The sequence below is a fragment of the Erinaceus europaeus genome, chromosome 2 (genome assembly GCF_950295315.1).
Source record: "Erinaceus europaeus chromosome 2, mEriEur2.1, whole genome shotgun sequence".
Classification (NCBI taxonomy): domain Eukaryota; kingdom Metazoa; phylum Chordata; class Mammalia; order Eulipotyphla; family Erinaceidae; genus Erinaceus; species Erinaceus europaeus.
In genome coordinates, this window is record NC_080163.1 from 16,662,201 (window position 1) to 16,686,231 (window position 24,031).

General features: G+C 43.3%; 1 protein-coding gene across 1 annotated transcript in view; it reads right to left on the minus strand.

Moving 5' to 3' along the window:
* Positions 1-249: 249 nt before the first annotated feature.
* Positions 250-24,031, minus strand: part of TRIM36 (tripartite motif containing 36) — a 58,463-nt gene continuing 34,681 nt past the window's right edge. The window contains exons 8-10 of the mRNA XM_016187614.2: positions 19,347-19,637; positions 10,975-11,272; positions 250-692 (exon numbers count right to left, since the gene is read on the minus strand). Coding sequence (XP_016043100.1) covers positions 341-692; positions 10,975-11,272; positions 19,347-19,637 — 941 coding nt within the window. The 3' untranslated portion in view covers positions 250-340. The remainder of the gene's footprint in view (positions 693-10,974; positions 11,273-19,346; positions 19,638-24,031) is intronic.

The window sequence follows — 24,031 nt, forward strand, 5'->3', positions numbered from 1 at the left end:
CTCTGTCCCACCCTACCCACCCACGCCCCAAAAAAAGATATTTCTTAAATAAATTAGACTCACTGTTCATAAACAGTGAGAGGTGATCAAGTTGCCAAGTTAAGCATGTCAGTTACTCAAGAAGGAGTGTCTTCGCACCCATGGTTTGTGACCCACAGTTTGTGAAGAACAGACAGAACAAAGACATGGGAGAAGTGAGGCTATTAAGAGTCCCTTGGTTTTCAGAAGAAATACCACAACAAACAAGAATACTTAGATGATATGTAATTAGTTACAAAGGTTAACACGTAGGCATTCTTTTGCTCACGCTTTTCATTCTAAGCCACATCTGATGTCTAACCTATGCATTCTCCTGGTACTCTAGATATTTTGCTGTGATGGTTTCTTCCAGCTGAATTCCTCCACTGCCCATTAATGCAAACGCTGGGTACATGGTGTGAGAGCAGTCCACTTGGCGTTCGTACAGACATTTCATGTGGTCCATGTCATAGAAGCTGACCTTGCCTTTGTCGTAGTCGAGACAAACGCCGACGCTTGTAGGCATAGGAAGAACTCTGTTCTCGGGTTCATTGAAAGTCGGTGACTTGGGTATAAAAAACTTCTTCATGCCTATAGTAACTAACGTGAACGGTTGTGAAGAGTCGAAACAAGTGTCTTCACTTCCGCTGTCATGCCCGCTGTCCTGCTCGTACCTGCAAAGCAACGTGCAAGACAGATTATCCAGACTGACAACTACAGGCTTTGTGATTTAAGATGTGTTCACAATCATTCACTGGCTATGGATTTTTTAAAAATTATTTTTTGTGTTTATTTATTCCCTTTTGTTGCCCTTATTATTTTATCGTTCTGGTGTTGGTCATTAGGCCAGGTCCCCTGCATTGCTTGATGCTCTGGTCTATTTACATAATCATTGTTTTGCCTGAGACCCGCCCTGCCTGCAGGGTATTGGTTTAATCCCCACTGGTCAGAACCTTCCCAATAGCTGCTATGGAAGCTTGCTACCTTCTCACTCTTTTCTTCTCTCCACCCCCTCTCCTAGCCATTTCCTTTTCCGACCTGCCACTTCTGTTTCAAAAGATATAAAGGCATTGTCTCTAATTAATAAAGGCATTGCACTGCATTTCACTCCGCCACAAGTTCCTGGTCATCTCTCTCTCCCTCCGGCGAAGCTAGCCTGGCATTGTGGTTGTTGTTGGATAGGACAGAGAGAAATAGAGAGAGGAGGGGAAGACAGAGAGGGTGAGAGAAAGATAAGCCACCAGCAGACCTGCTTCACCGCTTATGAAGTGAATCCCCCACAGGTGGGTAGCTGGGGGCTCCAACAGGGATCCTTACGCTTGGTCCTTGCGCTTTGTGCCATGTGCACTTAACCTGCTGCGCTACCACCCGACTCCCACTGGCTATGAATTTTTAAAAGAGTAATTAAAGTGTGTGTGTGGAGGGGGGTGTCTCAGAGTCTCACACACGTGTGATTTCACTACTCTGGGCATACTGCTCACATGCTGCTCGTGAGACAGAGAGAAGGGGAAGACACGAGAGCATCACAACTTTCTCCAGTGACTTAATGCTTCGCATGTGTTATGAGCAGTGGCTCAAACCTGAGTTTTAAATGCAGCAAGGTACGCACCCCTACCCAATGAGCAACCTCTCTAGCCCCCAAACTAAAGTACTTTTACGCCAAAAATATTCTAAACAAGAGATAAACAATCAGGAGCAATGAGGACTACAAAGCAATTTAGTATTATGCCAGAGACTTATTGCTAAATTCCCTTAAGCCACTTATAAAGCAGGTAGTGGCTCACCTTTTAGAGAGCATATAGTCATGTGCAAGGACCCAGGTTCAAGTCCCCAGTCCCAGGGGTTGAAAGGTTCACAAGTCGTGTAGCAGTTCTGCAGGTGTCTCTCCCTACATCTCTCTCCTTTTCTATCTCTGTCTCTTACCCTCCATCAAAAGAAAGAAAGGAAGAAGACAGACAGAAAGAAAAGACAACCCAACTCTTCATCTGCACTATTCCAGTCTTTAGGCCCATGATTGGTCAACAATTTGTTTGGCTTTGTATGTTAACTCTCTTTTCAGCCACCAGGTTCTAGATGCCAGCATGATGCCAACCAGACTTCCCTGGATAGACAAACCCAACAATGTGTCCTGGAGTTCCGATTCCCCAGAACCCCACCCCAATAGGGAAAGAGAGAGGCAGACTGGGAGTATGGATGGACCTGTCAACGTCCATGTTCAGCAGGGAAGCAATTACAGAAGCCAGACCTTCCACCTTCTGCATCCCACAATGACCTTGGGTCCATACTTTCAGAGGGTTAAAGGGGAGGGGATGGGATACAGAGTGGTGGGAATTGTGTGGAGTTGTAGTACTTTTATCCTATGGTTTAGTCATTGTTTCCTTTTTATAAATAAAAAATTTTTAAAAGAAAGACAAGATAACAAGATCAGATCAGACCTCTGGGGATGGTGGAGTCATGCAGGCACCAAGCTCCTGTGATGATAACCCTTGTGGAAAAAACAAAATTAAAATAAAATAAAATAATAAAAATATACAAATAACACCTCTAGCCACTTTTCCCTAGTTATATATATATATAAAAATAGTAATAACTTGGACTGGGGAAATGGATTGACCTGTCAATGTCCATATTCAGCAGAGAAGCAGTTATAGAAGCCAGACCTCCCATCTTCTGTACTTCATAAGGCATCTTCGTCCACACCCACAGAGGGGGAGAAATGTTAGGGGAAGTTGACCAGAGGGCTCTGAGCTCCAATTCCTTCAGGACCCAGAGACAGAAAAAGGAAAAAAGGAAGGACACTTGGAAATAGGAATTGACTTGGAAATAGGAATAGGTATAGACTTAGAAGGGAAGAGAAGGCAGGACCACAGGGGGAAAAAATGGGCAAATATGTATAAATATAGACAGGTAGTTATAGAAATGAGTCAACCCCCACTCAGATCAGGTACTAGACAGGGCTGCCCACTATCACCATTACTATTCAACATAGTGTTGGAAGTTTTTGCCATAGCAATCAGGCAGGAACAAGGAATTAAAGGCATACAGATTGGAAGAGAAGAAGTCAAACTCTCCCTATTTGCAGATGACATGGTAGTATACATGGAAAAACCTAAGGAATCCAGCAAGAAGCTTTTGGAAATCATCAGGCAATACAGTAAGGTGTCAGGCTATAAAATTAACATTCAAAAGTCAGTGGCATTCCTCTATGTAAACACTAAGTTAGAAGAAATTGAAATCCAGAAATCAGTTCCTTTTACTATAGCAACAAAAATAATAAAATATCTAGGAGTAAACCTAGCCAAAGAAGTGAAAGACTTGTAATACTGAAAATTATGAGTCACTACTCAAAGAAACTGAAAAAGACACAAAGTAGTGGAAAGATATTCCATGTTCATGGTTGGAAGAATTAACATCATCAAAATGAATATATTACCGAGAGCCATCTACAAATTTAATGCTATCCCCATCAAGATCCCAAGCACATTTTTTAGGAGAATAGAACAAATGCTACAAATGTTTATCTGGAACCAGAAAAGACCTAGAATTGCCAAAACAATCTTGAGAAAAAAGAACAGAACCGGAGGCATCACACTGCCAGATCTCAAACTGTATTATAGGGCCATTGTCATCAAAACTGCTTGGTACTGGAACATGAACAGACACACTGACCAGTGGAATAGAATTGAGAGCCCAGAAATGAGGCCCCACACCTATGGACATCTAATCTTTGACAAAGGGGCCCAGACTATTACATGGGGAAAGCAGAGTCTCTTCAACAAATGGTGTTGGAAACAATGGGTTGAAACATGCAGAAGAATGAAACTGAATCATTGTATTTCACCGAATACAAAAGTAAATTCCAAGTGGATCAAGGACTTGGATGTTAGACCACAAACTATCAAATACTTAAGAGGAAAATATTGGCAGAACTTTTTTCCGCAAAAATTTTAAAGACATTTTCAATGAAACGAATCCAATTACAAGGAAGACTAAGTATAAACCTATGGGACTACATCAAATTAAAAAGCTTCTTCGGGGAGTCGGGCTGTAGCGCAGCGGGCTAAGCGCAGGTGGCACAAAGCACAAGGACTGGCATAAGGATCCCGGTTCGAACCCCGGCTCCCCACCTGCAGGGGAGTCACTTCACAGGCGGTGAAGCAGATCTGCAGGTGTCTATCTTTCTCTCCTCCTCTCTGTCTTCCCCTTCTCTCTCCATTTCTCTCTGTCCTATCCAACAACGACAACAACAATAATAACTACAACAATAAAACAACAAGGGCAACAAAAGGGAATAAATAAATATAATAAATATTTTAAAAAAAAGCTTCTTCACAGCAAAAGAAACCACTACCCAAACCAAGAGACCCCTCACAGAATGGGAGAAGATCTTTACATGCCATACATCAGATAAGAGTTTAATAACCAACATATATAAAGAGCTTGCCAGACTCAACAAGATAACAACCCCATCCAAAAATGGGGGGAGGACTTGGACAGAATATTCACCACAGAAGAGATCCAAAAGGCTGAGAAACACATGAAAAAATGCTCCAAGTCTCTGATTGTCAGAGAAATGCAAATAAAGACAACAATGAGATATCACTTCACTCCTGTGAGAATGTCACACATCAGAAAAGGTAACAGCAGCAAATGCTGGAGAGGGTGTGGGGTCAAAGGAACCCTCCTGCACTGCTGGTGGGAATGTCAATTGGTCCAACCTCTGTAGAGAACAGTCTGGAGAACTCTCAGAAGGCTAGAAATGGACCTACCCTATGACCCTGCAATTCCCCTCCTGGGGATATATCCTAAGGAACCCAACACATCCATCCAAAAAGATCTGTGTACACATATGTTCTTGGCAGCACAATTTGTAATAGCCAAAACCTGGAAGCAACCCAGGTGTCCAACAACAGATGAGTGGCTGAGCAAGTTGTGGTCTATATACACAATGGAATACTACTCAGCTGTAAAAAATGGTGACTTCACTGTTTTCAGCCGATCTTGGATGGACCTTGAAAAAAATCATGTTGAGTGAAATAAGTCAGAAACAGAAGGATGAATATGGGATGATCTCACTCTCAGGCCGAAGTTGAAAAACAAGATTAGAAAAGAAAACACAAGTCGAACCTGAAATGGAATTGGCATATTGCACCAAAGTAAAAGACTCTGGGGTGGGTGGGTGGGGAGAATACAGGTCCATGAAAGATGATGAATGAAATAGTGGGGGTTGTATTGTTAAATGGGAATCTGGGGAATGTTATGCATGTACAAACTATTGTATTTACTGTTGAATGTAAAACATTAATTCCCCAATAAATAAATAAATTATTAAAAAAAGAAAAAAAGAAATGAGTCAACCCATATCTGTGACCTTGGGAGACCTACTGCAGTTTCCAATGAAGGGAATGGGGGGCACAGAGCTCTGGTGGTGGGAATGGAGTGATGCTACACCCCTGTCATCACACAGTTCTGTAGATCAATATTAAGTCACTAATTAAATTTAAAAAATCACTTTGGCTTATCAGAATTGAATGGGGGAAGGGGGAGAGATGGGTAAGGTTGCTCAGTGGTGAGAGAGTACTCCAGACCCATGTCAGTTCATGGGTTCAATCACCAATAACACAAAGGACAGCCATAAAAAGAACCACAGGACAATGGAATAGTTGTTTATTCTTCCTCCTTTCTCTCTTCCTTTCTTCCCTCTTTCTCTTTTAATTTATAAAAAAAGAAACACTGACAAAACCATAGAATAAAAGGGGTATAACTCCACACAATTCCCACTATCAGAACTCCATATCCCATCCCCTCCCCTGATAGCTTTCCTATTCTTTAACCCTCTGGGAGTATGGACCCAAGGTCATTATGGGATGCAGAAGGTGGAAGGTCTGGCTTCTGTAATTGCTTCTCCACTGAACATGGGCATTGACTGGTCGATCCATACTCCCAGCCTGTCTCTCTCTTTCCCTAATGGGGAAGGGGTCCAGGGAATTGGAGCTCCAGGACACATTGTTGGGGTTGTCTGTCCAGGGAAGTCTAGTTGACATCATGCTAGCATCTGGAACCTGATGGCTGAAAAAAAGAGTTAACATATAAAGCCAACAAATTGTTGACCAATCATGGACCTAAAGGCTGGAGTAGTACAGATGAAGAGTTAGGGGAGGGGGAAATCTGTCTCCGTGTTCCCCAGACAATAACTAGGTTCCACCTGCCTATCAAATTTCAGGCTTAGGGGGGGAATAAAAAAAGCTAGTATAGCCACAGGCCCTTTGGAATATAACTAAAATATGCCTACTAGCTATCTACAGAGCGGAGACCCCCCCAACTCTTCATCTGCACTACTTGTCTTTTTTTTTTTTAACTTTCTTTATTAGGATAGACTGAGAGACATTAAGTGGAAAGGGGGAGGTAGGGAGAGACAGAGAGACACCGGCAGCCCTGCTTTACCACTTGTGAAGCTTTACCCCTGTAGGTGGAGGCCACGGACTTGAACCCAGGTCCTTGCAAACTGTAATGTGTGCTCTTAACCAAGTGTGCCACTACCTGGCCCTCTTTTTTTATGATTTTTATTTATATTTATTTATTGGATAGAGACAGCAAGAAATTGAGAGGGAAGGGGGTTATAGAGAAAGAGACAGACATCTGCAACACTGCTTCACCATTTACAAAGCTTTCTCCCTGCAGATAGGAACTGAAAGCTCATGTCCTTCCTTAAGCATCATAACATGTGTGGTCAACCAGGTGAGCCACCACCCGGCCCCTCTCTAAAAACCTGGAATAAAAATTGGGCCTGACCCAATCAACTGGGGCCCTAGTCGGGGAGTCCTGAGATTCCCAAACAGACATGATAGGCCTAGACCTCGAATAAATCCCTCTCTCATTGTTACTGGTCATCTCTAGCAGAAACAACACAAAAGACCCCTTTGTGGGCCTCCATAGGACCTTGCCCTCTATGTGGATCAACAACAGTAGAGAATGTTCCATCCTCCAAAGAGAGGCTGGCCAACATACTCTATGCTACACCTGAGGAAGATGGGTCCTGATATTGGGGCAGCTTGGAACGTTCCTACTCATGACCACAGAATGTGAGCTCAGATCTACAGGGATGCAGAGGTCACATAGGCTCATAAGCTTAATATGGGCCCCGGATCACATCAAACTGATGGGGTTTACAGTCAATAATATTTACACGCCTTTCCCATATTTGGGAGTTACTCTCTTCCCTGATCCAGCTTTCTGGTCCTTTTTCCAGCCATGACATCATCTCCCCAGACAATAACTTGGAAAGTTATCCAACTTATCCAATAACTTGCAGTTATCCAACTGCATTTCAGATGTCAGGCTCAGGAAAAAAAAAAAAAAAGCTAGTATAGTCATGGGCCCCTTGACTAAAATAGGCCTAAACTAAAATAACTAAAATAGGCCTACTAACTATCTATAAAACGGAGACCCCCCCCCCCCAACTCTTCATATGAACTATTCCAGCCTTTAGGCTCATGGTTAGTCAACAATTTATTTGGCTCTATATGTTAACTCTTTTTTCAGCCACCAGGTTCCAGATACTACCATGATGCCAACCAGACTTCCCTGGGCAGACTACCCCAGAACCCCGCCCCACTAGGGAAAGAGAGAAACAGGCTGGGAGTATGGATCGACCAGTCAACGCCCATATTCAGCAAGGAAGCAATTACAGAAGGCAGACCTTCCACCTTCTGCACTCCATAATGACCCTGGGTCCATGCTCCCAGAGGGATAAAGAATAGGAAAGCTATCAGGGGAGAGGATGGGCTACAGAGATCTGGTGGTGGGAATTGTGTGAAGTTGGACCCCTCTTATCCTATGTGTTTTTTTTTTTTCAGTGTTTCCTTTTTACAAATAAAAATTTTTTAAAAATTGGGTCTGGAGGTATCACACACACACACACACACACACACACACACACACACACACATGGCCTTGGACTCCTTTCCATGTGCCATATAAAAAAAGGAAATAAAGCAAATTACAGTATGTCAAAAGAAGTCAAGAGAGGATGTGCACATCTAATTAGAATTAGAAGACTAAGTAAAATAAACTGAACAGGAACTGCAAAATAACATGAAAGAACGGGCAGGCTTCAGCTTCCTAAGAACTCTATCTCCTGGTTTGGGTTTCTGTATGGGTCTGTGAGGAAAAGAGGTCTGAAGATTTGTTCTCTGTCGCCACAGCATCTAATAGAAGGGACTGAGCTTCCTCTTGATACTGCCCCCAGCGCTCCCATGTGGTGCTACAATTCAACCTCTCTTCCTCCTGCCTGGCAAAGTGTGTGTGCCTTGCCAGGAAAGCTCTCACCTGGCTTCACGTTATAAACTATTAAAACATTCATTCATACCGACTATCTGTTGAGTGGGCGCCCCACTATGCCTAATTAGCCAGTTCCCCGTTAGGATTTTTTTCTTCTAAGATTTATTATTTTATTATTATTATTATTATTTTTACAAGACAGAGACTATAACGAGAGCCCCACTCTGGCATCTACAGTGTCGGGGGTGGTTCCATACCCAGGGTCTCACACTTGCGAGTAATGCGTTCTACCTCCTGAGCTAGAAGATGTCCCCTAGACAGACGGTCCACTTCTGACCTTGGTGCAAGATGTTTTTCCTATCACTGAGATTGTTCATCTGGAATTTCTTTCTTTCTTTCTTTCTTTCTTTCTTAATAGGTTCTCCTTTGGTTTCTTTCTTTTTTTAATTATTTTTATTTATAAAAAGGAAATGCTGACAAAAAAAACCATAGGATAAGAGGGGTACAACTCCACACAATACCCACCACCAGAACTCCATATCCCATCCCCTCCCCTGATGGCTTTCCTATTCTTTATCCCTCTGGGAGCATGGACCCAGGGTCATTGTGGGATGCAGAAGGTGGGAGATCTGGCTTCTGTCATTGCTTCCCCGCTGAACATGGGCGTTGACAGGTCGATCGATCCATACTCCATCTGGGATTTCTGTTCACATCAATTTTCAACAATTATCTGGACTGATTCACCTTACACTAAGCGAAAGACACTATACAATCAAGTTTCTGTTAGTCTCAAGAAATGAATTTTCTGCTGAGAAGGCAGGTTAATATGTCTCATTTTTGCAAAGTACTCATGGGAGAATTTAAAGAAACTGTCCTGTGGGTGGGGAAATAGTTCAACTGATGGAGCATTGGACTTGTACACCTAAGGTTCCAGCATGGACTAGAGCTGTGTTTTAACTTCTCTGTCAATGTCTCATGTAAATCTCTCTCCTCCCCTCCCCTCCCCTCCCCTCTCCTTTTCTCTCTCTCTCATAATAAAGTCTTTTTTGAATCAGAAAATTGTATCTTATAACAAGAGAACAACTTTCTAGCAATTTGGGAAGCATGGTGACTAGAGGCATCTTATTATGTAAGCAAATCCTACCCCATAACTAAGGTAACTGATGCAACAACCTTTCAAAATTTAAAACCACACAGTGGAATAACCAGCAGAGGACTCTACTTTCTTTTGTCTCTCTCTCTTTTTTTTTTTTCATTTTTGTTGTTTTGTCTGTTTGTTTTTATTACCACCAGGGCTTTCTCTGGGGCTCAGTGTCTACAGGACAAATCCATTATTCTCAGAAGCCATGTTTCTTTCTTTATTAGATAAAGACAGAGAGAAATTGAGAAGGGGGAGACAGAGAGAAAGAGACCCCTGCAACATTGCTTCACCATCCATAAAGCTTCCTCCGATGCAGATGGAGGCCAGGAATCAAGCCTAGGTCTCAGTGCAAGGTAACATGTACACTCAACCAGGTGCACCACTGCCTGGTCCCAGCACCCAAGTTTCATGCCTGAGATTCCTGGTTCAACCCTCAGCAAGATATGTACTGCTGTGGTGTTGCGGCAGGTCTGTCTCCTCCTCTCTGTCTCCTGTGAAACTCTCTCCTTCATTTATAGTAAGTCAAATAAACATTACACACACACACACACACACACACACACACACACAGTAATATCACAACTGAGTGTTTCTGAGTGGCATCAAAATTAACTGCAAGGGGTCAGGCAGTGGTACAACCAGTAAAGCCCTCAAGATAACCATCTCTTAGGACCTGGGTACGAGTCTCTGGTCCCCACTTTCATGAGCACTGGAGCAGGCTGCAGGTGTCTGTTTTCTCCTCTCCCTGTCTCTCCCCTTCTTGCCCTATTTATCTATATCTCTGTTATAATGAAATAAATAAAATAGAAGATAAAGAGGCTGGGAGCTATGGATTACAGGCATCAAGTCCCCAGGGATAATTTTGGTGGGAAATACATAAGTAACTGAATAAATTCATTAATTGCTAAATCATGTTATTCACTATGTGACTACAAGGCAACCTGACTTGTCTTCACCAGGCTGGGGAGGGAGGGGTAGACACAGGCTGAGGGGGTCATGGACACAGGCTGACGGGGTTGTGGACACAGGCTGAGTCCCAATACCCCCCTTTCTCTCATCTTTTTTTTTTTTTTTTAAGAATTTATTGATTTATTTATGTATTTATTCATGAGAAAGACAGGAGGAGAGAAAGAACCAGCCATCACTCTGGTACACGTGCTGTTGGGGATTGAACTCAGGACCTCATGCTTGAGAATCCAATGCTTTATCCACTGCGCCACCTCCCGGACCACCCCCTTCCTCTCTTCTGTCTCTCCCTTTGTCTTTCATGCTTCTATCAAAAGCAGGAAGAAAAACAACAAAGCCTCCGAGCCTAAGTCTAAGAAATCAAGACGTAGAAGACTCCAGCCTATTCTCCGTCTTGCCAGGCTCAACAAGGACACTTACGTTTGAGAGAATGATCCAAAAAATGCTGTGTTTTCGTGTGTCACTGTAAGACCAAGGACACCTGCATCATGTCTGGCTGTCTCTCCAGGTTTAAAAGCAGTAGCAACCACAAAGAAATGAGCAAATCCTGGACCAGCAGAAGAACCTACCTTGGACTAACTGCATCCCTGGGAGAGCGGAGCCACTCCTGCAGTTTGTCGCTAGAAGCCACTCCCACTTTGACCAGGTAGGAATAGGGCTCCACCCGGAAGGCCCAGAAGTGCTTCCCTCTGGTGATGCCCACGTCCCCGATGATGTAGTCCAGGCTGGTGTAGGAGCCCACCTGGATGCGGTCGGCAGCGAGCAGCAGGTTAAACCCCGCTCTGCTCTCCACGCGGTCTCTCTTCAGGTTCAGCACTAGATGCTCGTTGTTATAGCCGCACTTTCCGTCAAAAAGGAAACTGAAAACTGCAAATGGGACTTCACGTTAGTCTGGACGCTACGTACTATCATTTCTAGAATTTCCTTTTTTATTATTGCCACCAGGGTTAGCTGGGGCCCAATGTATAACCACTGCTCCAAGTTGCCATTTTCTTTTTTTTTTTCTTCCTATTTTATTTGATAGGACAGAGAGAAATTGAGAGGAGAAGAGGAGACAGAAAGGAGAGAGGAAGAGAAATACTGCACGTGAAGTGTTTTCCCTGCAGGTGGGGAGCAGCGTAGGGCTTTGAACCCAGGCCCTGTACATGGGATAATGTGTGTGCATTATAATGGGTACACTGGGGGTCAAGCGGTGGCACACTGGGTTAAGCACCCACAGAAGAAGTGCAAGGACCCACACAAGGATCACAGTTCAAGCCTCCAGCTCTCCACCTGTAGGAGTAGTGAACAGCGAAGCAGGTCTGCAGGGCTTCTGGGCTGCAGGTCTCTCTCTCCCCCTTTCTATCTTCCCCTCCCCTCTCAATTTCTTTCTGTCCTATCAAATAAAAACTAAAAAAAAAAAAAAATGGCCACAAGAGCAGTGTAGTGTAGGCACCAAGCCCCAGTGATAACCCTGGAGGCAAAAAGAAAAAAAGAAAAAGAAAAAAGAAAAACAGGTATGCAATTGTCCAGCCCAAATTAGCATTGCTATATAACTCAGTACTGTAATTAGAAATAACTTGAGAAGACAGCAGTTCAGAGGAGCTTATGATACAGAAATGATTCCCAGTCAAATCTCTGCACCTGAAAACCGTCCAGTATCTCAAAAGACGACTTTACAGAGATGAGAAAAATGTATGAAGGTCATTACTTGGAAGAAACAAAAGAAGTCTCTCCTTCTTTAACTCCTTCTTTATTTAACGCTATTCCATCTGCCCTTTATCCTTGCAAATAAAAGGTCAGACACTGTCATAAACATCTATAGTTTCTTACAAATGTAATTCAAGACAAAGGAGCCCTCCTGCACTACTGGTGGGAATGTAAATTAGTCCAACCTCTGTGGAGAGCAGTCTGGAGAACTCTCAGGAGGCTAGAAGTGGACCTACCCTATGACCCTGAAATTCCTCTCCTGGGGATAGATCCTAAGGAATCAGACACACCCATCCAAAAAGATGTATTTATACCATGTTCACAGCATCATAATTTGTAATAGCCAAAGCCGAAGAAACCCAGGTGTCCAACAACAGATGAGTGGCTGAGCAAGTTGTGACAGTCTATATACAAAGTGGAACACTACTCAGCTATTATAAATGGTGAATTCACCATCTTTACCCCATCTTGGATGTAGCTTGACAGAATCATGTTCAGTGAAACCAGCCAGAAAGAGAAGGAAGAATATCAGATGATCTCACTCATAGACAGAAGTTGAAAAATAAAAACAGAAGGGAAAACACAAAGCAGAACTTGGACTGGAGTTGGTGTATTGCACCAAAGTAAAGGACGCTGGAAGATGATGCCAGAGGAGGCCCTAGAGAGGGTTGATTTATTATGTAGAAAACTGGGAAATGTTATACATGTACAGACTATTGTATTTTACTGTCGGCTATAAGTCACTTTTTAAAAAATATTTATTTATTCCCTTTTGTTGCTCTTATTGTTTTTTATTGTTGTGGTTATTATTGTTGTTCTTGATGTCATCATTGTTGGCTAGTACAGAGAGAAATGGAGAGAAGGGAAGACAGAGAGGGGGAGAGAAAGACAGACACCTGCAGACCTGCTTCACCGCCTGTGAAGCTATTCCCCTGCAGGTGGGGAGCCGGGGCCTCGAACTGGGATCCTTACGCTGGTCATTGCACTTCATGCCATGTGCACTTAACCCACTGTGCTACCGCCCGAGTCCCTGTAAATCACTTTTAAAAGAGTACTTTATGGTGAGATGAGAAACTGTACTATAAACAATCTTCCTATAAAATGATAAAAAGTCACCCAAATTTCACAATGCAGAAAACAGCAGAACAATTGTAGTGAGATCTTGACAGGGCAGACAGAACAGACAGTATACAGGAGAGACCAGGCTTTGAATCTCCCACTCTAACACTTAGCTAGAACTGAATCCAGGCTTTCACTTCCTTGACTACCCTTCCAGACTATACCCCCAACTCAAGTCTCTTATCAACGCAAATCCCATAAGGTTGGCGCTGGCTGCCAGCCCCCAAAGTGAAAACAACCCCAAAGCTCTCTAAGTTAAGTGAAGGAAGGGAAGGGAACTTAACACACACACACACACTACAACACAGACAATATCTCAAATGAGTCAATTACAAAGTCACTCTGGGAGTCCACTTACCTGAGGTACATAGGTAGGCAAATTGCTTAGAGGCAAAAAGGTAGAACAGAGGTAACCAGGCCCTCGCAGGCTTGGGGGTTGGTGGGAAATTACTGTTTATCTAATGGGCATATCCTACCAGTTTGGTGAATTGTGTTTCACTTAAAACAGGAAGTCTTCCGGTTTGAAATTAAAAAAAAAGAAAGAAAAGAAAGAAAGGAAGGAAGGAAGGAAGAAAGAAAGAAACTGGCCACCCTGTTCTACTGCTGTTCTCAGAAAAAAAGGGAGATAACCCTCAGCATTTCCTTTGCTCCTCCCTCCCCCCACCCCTCTGAGCTACTCAAAACAGCCTCTGCTTTCAGATTTATTCTTTCTTTCACTTTTAGTCAGAGGCCAGAAAGGAAGCAGGAACTATAAGGTTACTTCCTACTTGCAAATCCACGCTCAAACTAGTCTTCACCAACCTGACTGATTTGCATGTTACCTTGAAAAGCTAGCAATGATGTTTGCATGTACAGCAAACTCTGTGGGTAGCATACTCTGGACCAAAAAAGGGAAGGAAGGGCAGAGGGCACAAAATCTGGGTGCAGAAGCCATTAGAGCCAGCCCAGGGCAATAGGATCTGGAGAAATCTCTAAGGCAGGGTTCTCCTGGGCACATCTTTGGTTTTAAAAATGCCTCTTGAGACACTGTAGTGAACACCATCCACCACCTAGCCTAGCAGTCACTCTCAGTCATACACAGCTACTGTTACTGTGGCCAACTTAGAAAGGAGAGGAAGTAAGGGGGCAGAGACACAGAGCGTTGGTGGTGTGTGCATTGTGGAACTACACCCTGTAATTTATTTACTTATTTATTTACTGGCTAGAGACAGAGAGAACCTGAGAGGAAAGAGGGAGGTAGAAAAGGGAGGAATAGAAGACACCTGTAGCTCTGCTTCACCGCTTGTGAAGCTTTCTCCTTGCAGGTGGGGACTAGGGGCTTGAACCCGGATCCTTATGCATGTGGGCTCAACCAAGTGCACCACCACCACCGGCCCCTTATATACCCTGTAATCTTACAGTCTTGTAACCCACTAGTAATTGTTGGTATGCTTCTAAATTCTGTTTATAAGACCTTCTGTTTTGATCATCACATTAGGTTCGCTTGTATTACTTACGATGTGGTCTATTTACATAATTACAGTTTTACCTGGGTCCCGCCCTGCCTGCAGGGTATTGGTTTAATCCCCACTGGTTAGATGGAAGCTTTCGGTGTTCTGTTCGAGCTCTTTTTTTGCTCCGCCCCCTCTCCTAGTCATTTCCTTTCCCTTGCCACTTCCGGTGAAGAGATGCATAAAAGGCGAAGTCTCTGATTAATAAACGAGATACTGCTTCCCAGCTCAGCCATGAGTCCCTGGTCGTCTCTCTACCGCCCATGAATCCAGCCCAGCCCGGCAAGTAATCACAAATAAAACATGGCAAAAAGAGAGAGGGAGGGAGGGGAGAAGGGGAAGGGTAAGAAGGAAGAAAAAAAGAGGAGGGGTGGGAGAAGAAAGGGAGAATGTGTTGGAGAGAGAGAGAGAGAGAGAGAGAGAAAGAGAAAGTAGAGGAGGGTATGTGGGGTGTCTGGGAAGGAGGAGCTGGTAGGCGGCATGCTATCCAGGTACTTCAAATACGTTTCCCCTTCCCTGTGCTGGGGTCACCAAATTAGAGAAGAAATCCAGAAGGTCAGAATTCATTCCATAAAAATACTTCATGTTAAAATAATCTACCCAGAGTCTATGTTCCAGAGATTTCTGTAAATATCTCTGGCTTTTATTTCAAAAAATAAACAGCTAAACTACTGAGAGTTTACACGGCAGCTTTTATCGTATTTTAAATCCCAAATGAACGGCTCTGCTCACTCAAATGTTTCTCTTACAAGTTTGCTAGTATCTGATGTCGGAGAAAAATTTAATCCTATTTTTAGGTGGCCAGGTGAAAATCAAGTACTGGGTCTATGTACAAATCCCAACTGGGGCACAGAATCTACTGACTGGGTATTTTGTTGTTGTGGTTCACAAAGATTTACAACGGTTTCAAGATAGGTCAGGGGCTGGGTGGTGGTGCACCTGGTTGAGAGCACATGTTACAATGTACAAGGACTAGGGTTCAAGCCTCTGGTCCCCACCTGCAGAGGGGAAACTTCACAAGTGATGAAGCAGGGCTGTTTCTTTCTCATTCTCTATCTCCCCCTTTCCTCTCAATCTCTATCCAAATTAAATTTAAAAAATAATTCAAGGTAGGTCAACATGAAGATACTGACCAGTCAGTTTACCAAGGATTTTCCACAGGACCAGCCTCCCCTTCCAAGATGTCGAAAACAGACCCTCTGAAAGGGGGCCACTTTGGCATGGATTATTTTGAACTGAGGGCAATCAATGCCCTACAGACTCACAAGACACTATCACTCCTTTATGAAGCGGGAGAATAAAACCTGGGCTTATTACAAAATATAACCCTCCTACCAGTGCAACCTATCTGCAATGCCAGAGAAATGCCAGCTGAAGACCATCAGGTAAGTCTCCCTCTCTCCTGGTCATGTGAGAACCTTCCACTTCCCCTTCAAGTCCCAAGCACTGCCCCCATAGTCCTCGAGAGCTGGTTTGGAGGTTCTAGCAGGGAAGAGCAGCTACTCAGATACCCTCAACCGAAGACCGGTCTGTCTCTATTCGGGGAAGGCCGTCCTCTTTGACCGAGGGCGCAGCTTCGGGAAGGATGCACATGGAGTAGTGAGGGAGGAAGGGGACACCTGCCTAGCCACCCAGATCAGCCGAATCAACCCTGGAGATCAATGGGGTGACAGATGTCGCAGCCAGATCGCCCTCACATCTATGCCCCACAGTCCTTATACTAGGATACAGATCCCCACAGTTGCCTCCCTGGCTTTGAAAATCCTCATTTCTTGGTACGAGTCCCCCCCCCCCCCGCCCCAGTAGATTTCCTCTAGCAGCCGGATGCTTATTCGATTATTCAACCAGCTTTAAAAGAATCCAGAAACATATTCTACCGCCTGAGGAAGATGGGTCCTGAAATGACTGCAGCCTGGAATGTTCCTAGCTGTGAGCACAGAATGTGAGCTCAGACCTACAGGGATGCAGAGGTTACATAGGCTCCTGTGCTGACTATAGGCTCCAGATCAGATGGATGGCATTTACACTTAACAATATTTATATACTTTCCCCTATTTGGGGGCTACTCTTCCTTGATCCAGCTTTCTAGCCCTTTTTCCAACTATGACACCATCTCCCCAGATAATACCTTAGGGCCACCTACATTTTAGCTGTCAGGCTCAGGCAAAAACTAGTAAAGTCATGGGCCCTTTGGAATATACCTAAAATAGACCTACTAGTTTTTTCCAAAATGGAGACCCCAAACCTACTAGCTTTTTCCAAAATGGAGACCCCAAACCTTTATCTGCAATATTCTTGTTTTTTAAGTTCATGATTAGTCAACAATCTGTTCTGCTTTATATCTTAACTCTTTTTCAGCCACTAGGTTCCAGATGCTACCATGATGTCAACCTGACTTCCCTGGACAGACAACCCCACCATGTCCTGAAGCCCCACCTCCCCAGAGCCCTGCCCTACTAGGGAAAGAGAGAGACAGGCTGGGAGTATGGATGGACCTGCCAACACCCCATCGGGGAAGCAATTACAGAAACCAGACCTTCCACCTTCTGCACCTCCATAATGACCCTAGGTCCATACTCCCAGAGAGTTAAAGAATAGGAAAGCTTGGTGGCACAGCTATATACAAATGATGTCAAAGGACATAAATTATGGTGATGCTGTGTATGATACAGTAAATCCTAACAAAGGGATATTTCAAAGTTAACCCAATTGCCAAGAATATGATTATAGCAATAACTATCTATTGTCTTCTTAAACCCTAAGACAGCAGGAACATCCCACTTCCTCTATAGAGCCTATATTTCCACCAGTCCTAGAACCTCTAGGGTAGGGTTCACTTTGCCGCATGCTTTTCTCAATTCATAACAAATGATACTGCATCCACTGATCCCAACCTAATCAACGCAACAAGTACCACCTCAGCATGCTTCACTTCAGACTGTGTCCAGAGACGTCAGGCATGGAATGTCAACCCTTCACCCTCATTACTCGGGTGAGACCTTTCCTTTCATAGGATTCTCAAATTCCATTCCAGGAGGTACACTTCCTAACAAAATCCCAAAACCTAGATATAGACCAGGTCCCGTATGATATAGCATATGTTCACATGTGTCCATAAACTAGGGCAAAATATATACCTGAAAGCAAAAGTACACAATAGTCTACATTGAGTCAGTATAAAGTTCATAATGAAATAGTGTCTACTTAGACTTAGATACCCTCCTCACCTACTTCCTATTACACTCCCCTCACTCACTCCAAAGCTAACCTCATCAAAGCAAGGACTGCAAAAGCTGAATAAGGGCAAGAGACTGGCATACTTTCACGATGACTCTTTAGTCACTATCAGGCCACCCCATCAGCTGGAGCCCTATTCGGGGAGTCCTGAGATTCCCAAACAGATATAATGGGCCTAGACCTTGAATAAATCCCTCTCTCCATTGTTACCGGTCATCTCTATCAGGGACAACACAATAGACCCCTCTGTGGGCCCCCATAGGACCTTACCCTCAACTTGGATCAACAATGGAAGAGAATGTTCCAGCCTCTGTAGGGAGGCTGGACAATATACTCTATGCTACACCTGAGGAAGATGGGTCCTGATATTGGGGCAGCTTGGAATGTTCCTACTCATGATCACAGAATGTGAGAGCTCAGATCTAGAGGGAGGCAGAGGTCACATAGGCTCCTAAGCTGAATATGGGCCCCAGATCACATCAAATAGATGGGGTTTATGGTCAACAATATTTATACACCTTTCCCATATTTGGGAGCTACTCTCTTCCCTGATCCAGCTTTCTGGTCCTTCTGCCAGCCATGACAGCACCTCTCTAGACAATAATTAGGATCCACCTGCATAACAGATTTCAGGCTCAGGTAAAAAAAAAAAAAAAAAAAACTAATATAGCCACATGCCCTTTGGAATATAACTAAAATATGCCTACTAGCTATCTACAAAATAAATGGAGGGTCCCCCAACTTTTCATCTGCACTATTCCAGCGTTTAGGTCCATCCAACAATTTGTTTGGCTTTGTATGTTAACTCTCTCTTCAACCACCAGGTTCCAGATGCTAGCATGATGCTGACCAGAGTTCCCTGGACAGACAATCCCACCAATGTGTCCTAGAGCTCTCCTTCCCCAGAGCCCTTCCCAACTAGGGAAAGTGAAAGACCAACTGGGAGTACGGATGGACCTGTTAATGCCCATGTTCATCGGGGAAGCAACTACAGAAGTCAGACCTTCCACCTTCTGCATCCCACAATGACCTGGGTCCATACTCCCAGAAGGTTAAAAAATAGGAAAGCTATCAGGGGAGAGGATGGGATACAGAGCTCTGGTAATAGGAATTGTGTGGAGTTGTACCCCTCTTATCCTACGGTTTAGTCAATGTTTTCTTTTTATAAGTAAAAAATTTTTTAAAAACTGAAAAAAAAAAAGAATAGGAAAGCTTTCAAGGGAGGAATGGGATACGGAGTTCTGGTGGTGGGAATTGTGTGAAATTGTACCCCTCTTATCCTACGGTCTTGTCAATATTTCCATTTTATAAATAAAAATGTTTTAAAAAATTCAGAAGAGTAGAGATGATTTCTTCCCCACCACCACCCCCATACGGGCTTCTCTCAGTCCCCAAATTCACAATACCTGGAGCCGGTGGAGTATGGAGAATCAGTTCTCTGCTGTTAGGGCTACAGAGGGATCCCTTGTAAGCTCGCACTCGGAAGGCATAGCTACAATTATTTTCAAGATCGGAAATCACTTTATTTGTGCCAAACACTTCTATCTCATTCCAAGATAACATTTCTTCATCTCGGTTTATCTTCCGATACTCAAGGACGTAGCTGTTGGCTTTGTCTTTGTCCGAATGGCTCCAAGTTATCAAAGCGTTGTTATACACTCTGCTCTCTTCTTCGTTGATCTCTGGCACATTTATGCCTGAAAAGTTAAAAATGGAATTGCAAACAATGTCAAAGTGTGGAGATTTCAGAACCCGAAATTTTCTTTACAAGAAATGAAGTCCTAAACAAACACAGTACTAAACACACGGATCCAGATGGCGCCGTAGGTCTGCAGGTGTGTGTCTGTCTGCCTCTCTCTCTCTCTCTCTTTCTCTCTCTCTCTTTCTCTCTTTTCCCTCCTCTCTCAGTTTTTGTGTCCTGTCCAATAAAATAGAAAAAATGGCCACCGGGAGCAGTGGGTTCGTAAAGGTGGCACCAAGCCCCAGAGATGACCATGAACTGTTAATTCAGGCTGACAGGGATACAGAGGTTACACAGGCTCCTGTGCTAAATTCAAATAGACATGGGCCCTAAGTCAGATCGATGCGGTTTACGGTATTTATATACACTTCTCCCATCCTCAGGAGCTATTCTCTTCCCTGAGAATATTCCCAACGCCTATTCCCAACTCTGACACCATCTTCCCAGGCAATACTTTCAGCCCACCCGCATGCTGGTTTTCAGACTCAGGCAAAAATAAGTAAAATCACGGGCCCCTTGGAATATACCTAAAATACTTCCTACCTTCTTCCAACATGAAGACCCCAAATCTCATCTGCTATATCCTTACCTTCGAGTTCCTGATTATTAAACAATTTGTTCTGCTTTATATCTTAATGCTTTTCAGCCACCAAGTTGAAGATGCTACCATGACGCCAACCTGACTTCCATGGGCAGACGACCTCACCAGTGAGTCCTAGAACCCCACCTCCCCAGAGCCCTCCTCCACTAGGGAAAGACAGAAACAGGCTGGGAGTATGGATCGACCGGTGAATACCCATGTCCAGTTGAGAAGCAACTACAGAAGCCAGACCTTTCACCTTCTGCTCCCCATAAAATTTTTTGATCCATACTCCCAGAGGGATAAAGACTAGGGACCCTTCCAATGGAGGAGTCAGGAGACATGGAACCCTGGAGGTGGGAATTATATAGAGTTTTACCCCTCTTATCTCACAATCTTATTGATCATTATTAAATCACTAATAAAAAAATAAAATAAAAGTGATATACTGACAATACTTAATGATTTCTGTGTTGCTCAAGATGTTTCCTAAATTCATAATAGCACAGATAAGAAATAAATCATACAGAATGCAACAGCAACAGAGGGGGTGGATACTGAGGAAGTTGTGCTTACTGAAACTTATCAGACACAGAAAGACAAGTACTATTTGCTTGATTGCACTCACAGAGCATACAGCAGTCAAGCTCATAATGTCAGAAGCTGGGATGGAGGAAGCGAGGAGTTATTAAGCACAGGCAGAAAGCTGATTAGTTAATTACTTAAGCTGGACAAAAAAAAAGCTCTGGGAATCTGCAGTGCAAAATACTCGTTAGAGCAATAAATCTCAAGTGTTCTTACAATAACAGAACTGTTAGAGGTAAGTCAGGGTAAAAGAAAGAAAGAGAGAAATGTGTGTGTGTGTGTGTGTGTGTGTGTGTGTGTGTGTGTGTGTGAGAGAGAGAGAGAGAGAGGGAGAGACAGACAGAGGGAGAGAGATAAAGAAGGGAGAACATTTAAAAAGGTGAACTTGTCTTTACAATTGCCAAGAAGAAACAAAACAAAAAATTAACGACACATAGCTTTAAGTGTATTATAAATACTCTAAAACACTGTATATTAAAATTTTTCTAACATGTTATATGCCTTCAGTGTCCATCCACTGAGCAAGAACTCTGGACTTAAAATTTTTCATCTTTGTCCATCTATATATGAAAATATTTTTTTAAATATTTTTTTAAAATCTAAATTTAGTAAGTAAAATAAACCTCCGTGAAATAGTAAGACTTAATTTTCATATTTCCTTTTAGGACTACCAAGCAATTTAAATGAATCCTTCTTAGCCCAAACCTATGTTTATCTGAAAAAACTAGATACTGCACAGAGGTCAGGCAGAGGCGCACCTGGTTAAACGCTCACACTCCAATACACAAGGGCCCAGGTTTAAGCCCCTGGCCCTCATCTGTAGAGGAAAAGTTTCGTAAGTGTGAAATAGGGCTGCAGGTGTCTGTCTCTCTCCCTCTTTCCCAATTTCTCTCTCTGTCTCTATTCAATAATAAATATGTAAAAGAAAAAAGATTTTAAAAAATTAAAAAACAAACCCAATACTGCATAAAACACATTGAAAATGTCCTGTGACTTAAAAACAAGCACTATGATAATTTTGTTTAGATTCTGTCATCCACCATATGGGTGAATGAACACTTAACTATTTTTAGAAATATGTGGATTTTCACTAAAAATACCATTTAGATATTACTACTAATCTTTCTGCATATCCATAATCCTTTCCATACAAGGAATTCCAATAACTGGAATTTCTTGGGCCATGCAGTAACAAGAATAACAACAACAACAACAACAACACACACACACACACACACACACACACGCTTATATGAAGTCACAGAAAAAAGCATCTGAATAAAAAGTAGGAAACCACTCGCCTGCTCCATGTCCCCCACGATACGTAAGCAATGTATGAATGTGTCTGTGTGCAGTGTGTTATTTACGCAACTAAATATTACACATCTGTCATAAGGTCTGGAAAGTTATTCAAAAAGCAGTTTGAAGCGAAAATGCAAAACTACAGAATAATGTGACTCCCCAGCCTTCTCTTTTCTGGAATCATCTGTTGTATGCTTTACATTGGGTTGTTCTAGCTCTCCCCCTGCCAAGAAAATTGGATCAGTCCTGCTAGTTTCACGGCCCGCTTGGCCCCGCCCCAAGGAACCCCGAGAGGGTTTCAGAGTTCCAGAGTTCGAGAGTGCTTGGGGCGGGGGGAAAGAGGCAAGAGAGTTCTGTTTGGTGATTAGTTTGTCTTAGTTTATGAATCGTTGTTCCTGAATAAAGAAATATAGCTTCCCTGCCCAGCCATACGTCTCTGGTCGTCTGTTACCCACCCGTGAAGCTAGCCCGGCCAGCTGGAGCCACCGAATTCTAACAACAATCATCCTTACTTTAAAAGCGTGCATGGAAAAAAAAAAAGAGGTCAAGAAAAAAAAAAACCATCAGCCAGAGTTGGGTAAAGGACTGCTTCTACTTCCTGTTTCACGGGTTCCGTGTTATAAACTTGACATAACCAACTCAGACTTGAATCACCCAATTCCAACCTCATCTTTGCAACGATGGTTTTAGGGATCTCCAGAGAAGGGGGTAAACTACTTTGACATGAAAAATAATTCAAGTGGGAAAGAGGGAGTGCAGTGTGTGAAGTAGCACCAGGATCTGAAAGAAAAACAACTATAGGGTTCAGGTGGTGGTGCACCTGGTTGAGTGCACAAGTTATAATGCGCAAGGACCCAGGTTCGAGCCCCCAGTCCCCACCTGCAGGGGGAAAGCTTCACAAATGGTGAAGCAGTGCTGCAGGTGTCTCTCTGTCTCTCTCCCTCTCTATCACTCCCTTACCTCTTAATTTCTATCTCTATACAACAAATAAAGATAAAAAAATATTAAAAAAAAAAAAAAGAAAAACAACTATAGATTTGATTATATGTAAAACATGACTACAGGGTTAGAGGTCGGCGTGTCAGGTGGTAGCGCAGTGGGTTAAGTGTAGGTGGCGCAAAGCGCAAGGACCAGTGTAAGGATCCCGGTTCAAGCCCCCGGGCTCCCCACCTGCAGGCGGAGTCGCTTCACAGGCCGTGAAGCAGGTCTGCAGGTGTTTTTCTCTCCCCTTCTTTGTCTTCCCCTTCTCTCTCCATTTCTCGATGTCCTATCCAACAACGAACGACATCAACATCAACTACAACAACAAGGGCAACAAAAGGGGGGAAAAATGGCCTCCAGTAGTAGTGGATTCATGGTGCAGGCACTGAGACCCAGCAATAACCCTGGAGGCCATTAAAAAAAAAAAGAAAAAAAAACATGACTATCAGGATAAACAAGATTAGTTTATGCCTGAAAGGAGGTTCAAGTGTTGACTTGAAGAGAAAGGAAGTCACAGTGGAAAACTTTAGTTTTTAGTCTTCATATGACAAACTTGCTTGCCAGTGCAAACCTACATGTCTGTACCCGTCTCTAACTAGACTGTAAGCCTACCTTTCTAAGGACTGGAACTTTTCTGCATCTAGAAGGAAAATCTGAGGAGAAAAAGAAAGGGAAGAAGGGGCCAAGTGGTGACACAGCTGACTGAAAAAACATGTTACAACGTACAAGGACCCGGGTTTAAGCCCCTGGTCCCCACCTGCAGGGGGAAAGCTTTGAGAGTGGTGAAACAGGGCTGCAGGTGTTCCTGTATCTCTCCCTCTCTACCTCCCCCTTCCCTGTTGATTTCTGTCTATCTCTAGCCAATAAATAAATAAAGAGAATAAAAACTTATTTAAAAAGAA